The following is a 6,837-nucleotide window of genomic DNA, read 5'->3' as shown; positions in this document are numbered from 1 at the left end:
GGATGGTCCTGCCGCAGCCCTGAGCTGCACGGACCCTGCTGTGGAGAACACTGCTTTGAGACCCAGGCTTTCAACCTAATGAAAACCATGGCAAGTGCTTCCACAGGCTGACGTCACTGGGTCTGTGCAAGCTTCTCTGGGGAGAGAGGATCCACAGGTCTCATGAGATTTCCAAATAGTTCTGTGAGCCATAAAGGCTTCGGTCTCAGTTCTGACAATGAGCAGAATGTCAGCGTCCTTTACACAAAACTGCATTGAATTGAAATTAACATTAACCCTTAAAAATCACATGAAATCAACCACTTTAAAATGAACAATTCAATGGCATTTACTGCATTCACAGTATTGTACAACCACCCCCTCCAACTTGTGCCAAACATTTTCATCACCACCCACCCTCTGCCCACAAAAAGCCCCATACCGATTAATCCCCTTCCCCGCAGCCCCTGGCAGTCACCAGGCTACTTCCTGTCTCTGGATTTACCTCTTCTGTGTATTTCCTATCCGTGGAACAATACTACATGACTTTGAACCTGGCATCATGTGGAGGTCCACGGAATGGTCTCTACGATGATCACCACGACGATGATCACCACAATGATCAGAATGAAAAAACAGCAGCAAGCATTAAAGTTCCTGCACCTGAGATTCCAGGCTGTGTGGCAATAGGGCCCCTCACTGCAGGTGCTGACCTGGGTTCTCCTCTCCACGTGGTGGTGGGTGTTTGGTCTCGGGCTCCAGTGGGTGGGGAGGATCGCAGCCTTTGTGGACACAGTACACCAGGGTTGGGGTAAAGCCTTTCCCTTGTTTCCCATGGCGTTCCCCTTCACCGCATCCGCTCTGGTGTTCCCCTTCACTGTGTCCGCTGGGGCGCCACTCCTAGTGGGAGAGGGCGTGGGGATGGCGGTCCCAAGGGCGGGTGAGCTAACGGCAGGAAGTGACGGCAACGCTGGTGACTGCAGGGCCTCACCTGACCCTCTCTGAGCACAAAAGCCCTGCAGACATGCCTCGCAGTTGTTACTGTCATGCGGCCCTTCAAGAGAGATTTCGTTGATGGTAGGTATCGTCTCCATGGACTTAAATCCTTCTCTGTAGCATTTCTTCAGAATTCGGAACACCAGGTTGTTCAGGATCCTTGAGATGTTCTCTTTTGTGAACTCGGGAACCTCAAATGGAGACTGATTGCACTTCTGACATCTCTGGGCAAAGACCCTCATCTTCACCTTGCCCCTGGGTTTCCCCTCACTCTTGTGCATGTGGAAAAGGACCTGAACTTGAGCAGAGGCCCAACTGCGAGAGCACAAGGAGCACTGGAACCTGTGGGGACAGAAGACGAGACCCTCAGCTTGGCCCAGGATGGCCGAGTTGTGGGCTGGGCCAGAGGGAGGAAGGGGCGCCCAACCACACAGAGACGTGACTTGACAGGGGTCGAGGTTAGTGGGGGAAGAAATTAGCGAGCCCCTGTCTCCACCGTGCCACCAACATGCCCTGTGACCCACAGGTGTCTGTCATGAAAATTGCAGATCACAAGCTGTTGGTGCTGGAAGGGACCTTCTAAGTCCTACACGATGGTGCTAGAGATGCGGTGCATGCTGGAACCCATCATGTGCAGAGACTTGGTGGGTGTCAGAAGCAGGACTAGACCTCCGGTCTCCTAACCCCAAACCAAGGCTTCTTCAAATGTAGATTGAAGTGGGTCAGAGGCTACAGGGGCAACAGCAGCTATTAAATCATCCCCCAAGAGCTCCGAACTGAAATCCACAGGTGGTACAAGCGGGTGTTGGTAGGTGCTACCATCTGAAAGTTTGTGCTTCCCCCCAAATTCACATATCGGAATCCGAACCTCCAAAGGTGATGATGTTAGAAGGCCTTTGGGAGGTGCTTAGGTCATGAGGGTGGAGCCCATGTGAATGTGATTAGTACCCTTATCAAAGAGATCCCATAGAGCCCCCTAGCTCCTTCCACCATGTGAGGATACAGGAGAAGTCCACAACCCGGAAGAGGGCTTTCACCAGACTAGCTGGCACCCTGATCTTGGACTTCCAGCCTCTAGAACTGTGAGCAATACATTTCTGTTGTGTATAAACTGCCCAGTCTGGGGTATTTTTTTTTTTATTTCATTTCATTTTATCTTATTTATTTTATTGCCACCCAAACAGCCCTAAGACAGTAAGTCGTAGAGCCACAGATCAGGGCAGGTCTAGTGTCTGGAGGAAAAGCATTGCTTTGCCCTGTTGCCCAGGGGCCCCCAATCTGCCAGTATTTTAGGGAGATCACTGTGTCCAGCTCTCTCTCCTTTTGCTCCCCCTCCAACCCAATTCATTGCTCAAGGTAGCCTGGAAAACTTCATATTCTGTGTGCACCTAGCCTCAGGGTACAAGAGAATGACACCTCATCTCTGCAGGGAAGAGGGCAATTTCCTGAGCTCACATATTTGGACAAATATATGTCAGGATATGATGGAGAGAGGGGAAGAAGGCACACAAGAACATGGCTGCACCCAGGACAGGAATTATGGGAGAGGCAGAAGCTACAGTATGGCAGGGACAAATTATCCATGCACTCCCACCCACTTCCCAACCCCCTCGCAGTTAGGTCGGGCCATATGACTGGTTGCCCAATGGGATGTGGGCAATGACGTGTTATTTCCAAATCTGGCACAGAAGCTCTTGGAAAACCCTCCAGCTCCTCTTCCTCTGCCTCGGTGACATGGGGACCACGTGTTAGGTCAAATCATTGATATTTCGAGGTTTATCTGTTCTAGCAGCCAAGCCTCGACTAATCTGGGATGGTGGATTGGAGGGGGCTGGGAAGAATGAGCCAGTCAAGGTTTCCTTCTTGTGTTTTGATTCTGGCCGCATCTCACAGGGTGAACATGGCCATGAAATGAAGGGAAGAGGCCAAGAGGTTCTGACCACCATGAGTGAGATGGCCTTACTGGGGTCATTCGGAGTCAGTGGTGCACAGGGCCCTGGCCTCTGCTCTCCTGAGCTGCTTCCCCTGGCCCTCCCTCTGAGTCATATTGCTCTGTTCATTGCCAGCTCAGAGTTCAAGGTTCTCACAAAAGAAGGGGGGGACTGAGATTTTGCTTGGATGCTCCTGGTGCCAGCTCCTGGCCCGGGAAAGCCATGGGCCACAAGGAGAGGAGACCTCTGCTTCCTCTGCCCAGACCCTCCCCCAGAGAGGAGGGCAGTGGGCAGGCACCGAGGCCCTGCCCCAGTCCCAGGAGAGAGTCTCAGGCCCCCACCCTCTGTGCAGGGGGGCAGCCCCACTCCCTGACCCTTGGAGCTCTGCTTTCCCACCTGGGAAAAAGGGTAAGGCTTTGGATGACTTCCAAGAGTCTTAGTTTAAAAGGATCCGTCAGCCCAGAGCAGAGGGAGCAAGACTGCTGCATGTTGCTCAACTACCCTAACCTCTGCCCTCTCCTGGAGGGGCCTCCTCAGCCCACGGGACCTCTCCCTTCTGGGCTCCATAGTGAGCCCCAGGTCCTCCGAGGCGGGAACTTTGCCCACCCAGCTCTCCTTCATCTGCTCCCCTTCCCTCTTCCTCACTGCTCCCCCCCAACCCCTATGCAGCCCACACCAGTGCCCAGTCCTGCTACTGTTTGGGGTTCACTGTGATAAAGAAAAAACCCTTTACCAAAGCTAAAACGTCTTGGATGATGGGCACCGTACTTCCTGTAGTCTTCCGTGTGCAAGCATGGGATAAAACAAGAAAAGGAGCAAGGATACACAGTAACGAATTTTCTGGAATACATACCATCCCTTTCCCCACTCACCTGGCAAAAGCCCTCTGCTGGTACTGTGACCATCCTGGCTTCAGGCTGTTGGGAAGAAGGTCTTTGTCTACTGTCAGGGTCCATTCGTGGCATGGCTTCACCTCCTGAATTAATTCCTGGAACGTTTGCTTCCATAGCTCCATGTCCTGACTCATCGTATGCTATGTGACGAGCTGCAGGCATCAGGATCTCCTGGAGACTCTGACGGGTCTGTAGCAGAACATGAGGTTTCCTGCTTTAAAGAAGGGCCTGGGACCTGCTCTCCCTTTGTGTACCTGACCTGGGCCCATGGACCAGGTCTTTGCCTCAGGGACAAAGGTCAGTTGAATCTGGCTCCCAGTTCAGAGGACAGCGCTAGCCTCCTCCACAGGGAATTTCCAAAGACACAGAATGCATGGTTTCATCCAACAAAATATGACCACGGGAAAGCTCCAGACTCTGGATTGGGTCTCAGGAGTGGATCTCAGTCTGACTCTGCTGATTACCTGCCTTTAACCTGGAATACATCCTTTACCTCTGAAGCCTCTGGAAATGGTGGAGAGAGGCTGCAGGTGCTTTTTCTGTTCTAACACTTGGAAGTCCTTATCCACTGGGCTGCTGTGCTCGTGACTGGGGAGGAGAGATGCAGATGCAAAGAAGGACAGGGCCATCGTGGGCCCTCCCTGCTCCCTGCGTCCCTGCCCTGGGCTCTCTGCTTCCTGTTCAGGTGGGTCTCTGTATGACTGGATCTTACAGCCCGCAAGCTGTCCAAGGAGACTCCTGAACCTTGTCCTCCACCCATTAGAAACCAAAGCTGACACAGCCCGAGTGCCCAGATGAGGCTGCAAGGTCAGTCCCCACATGGGTGAGCGGCCAGCGGCCACACCTGAACCCACTTCCTTGAGGAGAGGCTTGAAAAGGAAGGAGAGAGGAGCAGGGGGCAGGCAATGGCCCGGGGAGGGCGGGCAAGATTCTGGGTGTCTGCATGCCACGACCCCCTCCGCAGACAGCCTGCCACTGACCTGCGCCCCTGACCAACTGCTGCCCAAGAGGAAAGCCCCACCCTTGGCGGCCCGCTGCCCTGGCATCCCCCCAGCTGCCTCCGTGCCTCTTGGGCCACTCTCCATGCTGCAGCTGGGGCAGGGGCATCTTTCCAGAGGTGGAAGCCCCCACCCGCACGCTGCATGTTCGCATGGCATTTGGACCCTCACAGGCCACCCCTGCCTTCTACCAGCCTCAGCCCTGCCCAGCTGATCTTCCCCCAAGCCCATATCCACCCCTACACCCTAAGCCACAGCCCCTCGCTCCATGCCATCCTCTTAGACTCCTGCTGTCCCAGCCCTGCGCCCTGTGCTCACGGCCACCCCAAGGAGGAGAGCCCCTGCCTTTGCTCCCAGGGCTCCTGCCCAGGTTCCAGGGCCCAACAGCGCATGCTCCATGTTGCACGCCCCCCTGAGCTGGCCGCACCAGCCTCCTAGCTGCACCCGGAAAGAAATCTCAGCCAGGTGAGCAAGCTTGCTCCCTCCCTGCCCGTAGTTGTACAAATGCCAATGCTCTTCTGCATCGCAGAGCTGGTTCAGAGCAAGTGGAGAGCAGAGGGTGTTGAGACAAGAGCCTGTCTTACCTTCTGGCCTGGTATGAGATCTTGTGTGAAAATGTCATAGGCAGTTCTGCGTTGTTAAAACCACCCTTGGCGGGGCGCCTGGGTGACTCAGTCCGTTGAGCCTTGGGCTCTTTGGTTTCGGTTCAGGTCATGATCTTAGGGTTTTGAGATCCAACCCCGCGTCAGGCTCCGTGCTCAGCACGGAGTCAGCTTCAGATTCTCTCCCCCCTGCCCTTTCCCCCACTTGCTCTCTCTCTCTCTCAAATAAACAAATAAATAAAATCTTAAAGAAAAAAACCAACCCTTGAAAGCAAGTGTGCAAGGGGATCCTTGAAGATCCCCAGATAGTTCAGTGTTTCTTTGTCATGTAAAGGTTACTTTAAGCCCCTCGCTCTACTAAAAATACTCTAATTGGAAGACTCTGCCTTTTTAAATGATATAAGTATTTGAACGCAAGCATTAAAGAATGTGAGAAGGTTTGTCACATTTAAATTAACATAGGCTAGGGTCGTTTGGGTGGCTCAGTGGGTTAAGCGATAGACTCTTGATTCCGGCTCATGTCATGATCTCAGGGTTGAGAGATCAAGCCCTCCATTGGAATCTTCCCTGGGCCATGGAGCCTGCTTCAGATTCTCTCCCTCCCTCGCCCCCTGTCCCTCCCCGCTCTAAGAGATTAATTAATTAATTAACATAGGCTAAATGTGTTCCCTCTAACTATCATGAGTAACATAATTTACCTGATCTTCCAGAGAATTCTGGGTTTCTGGGGTGGGGGCGGGGATGCCAAGGCCTAGGAAATAGCACGGGAGCTCAGCAGGGCTGAAGATAGCTGGAGATTCGTATTCCTCAGACCAGCCATGGAGTTCTCATTGAATTGGTCTGGGCGTCAGATCTCTTAAAAATTCCTCAAGTGATTCCAAGGCCGGGTTATTGTGGTCACCACTCCAGGAGGCTGAAGGGAAGGACAAGGTGGGCAGGTCCTAGTCAGCAATCACAGACCCAGAGCCAGGGGGGGTCCCTCCCCCGCAGCGCTGTGGTGGGATCAGCAAAGCTTACAGACGCTGTTTTGGGGGAAGTGGTTCTAGGGCTGCCCAGTCGCCTCCACCAGCTGGGTCGGACACTGGCGGTCTGGGCAGTGGGCTCCCAGAGGAGAAGAGGGGGTGGATGGGGTGGGAGAGAGGAAGGGGAGGGAGGGAGGAAAAGGAAAGTTTGGGTGGGATGAGGAGGGAGGGGTTTCCTGGAGCCTCCTGGGCAAGCTCCTTCCTGGCCTCACTGCACCTGCAGAGGAGATTTATAAAGGGGGTGAGGGGACAAGGGACAGAATGGAGCTGGAGGTCAGGGGTCTTTGGTCTGGGGCTCTGACCTGCTGTGTTACAGTGGACTAGTCATTTCAGGCCTTTTGAAGATGAAATGCCACGTTTTATGCAGAGGGCTACTAGGCATGCCTGGTGCCGAGAAGGGCCTGGAAGGAAGCCAA

General features: G+C 53.7%; 1 protein-coding gene across 1 annotated transcript; it reads right to left on the bottom strand.

Moving 5' to 3' along the window:
* Nucleotides 1–539: 539 nt before the first annotated feature.
* Nucleotides 540–5,457, bottom strand: RTP3 (receptor transporter protein 3). The gene is made up of 3 exons (XM_032412132.1): nt 5,382–5,457; nt 3,779–3,988; nt 540–1,317 (listed from the first exon to the last, which is right to left on the bottom strand). Exons 2-3 carry the CDS (start codon nt 3,931–3,933, stop codon nt 540–542), a joined length of 933 nt encoding a protein of 310 aa, XP_032268023.1. The 5' UTR covers nt 3,934–3,988; nt 5,382–5,457.
* Nucleotides 5,458–6,837: the final 1,380 nt, after the last annotated feature.

Source organism: Phoca vitulina, unplaced genomic scaffold (genome assembly GCF_004348235.1).
Source record: "Phoca vitulina isolate PV1807 unplaced genomic scaffold, GSC_HSeal_1.0 scaffold13, whole genome shotgun sequence".
NCBI classification, from domain to species: Eukaryota; Metazoa; Chordata; class Mammalia; order Carnivora; family Phocidae; genus Phoca; species Phoca vitulina.
This window is presented reverse-complemented; position numbering and strand designations above follow the sequence as displayed.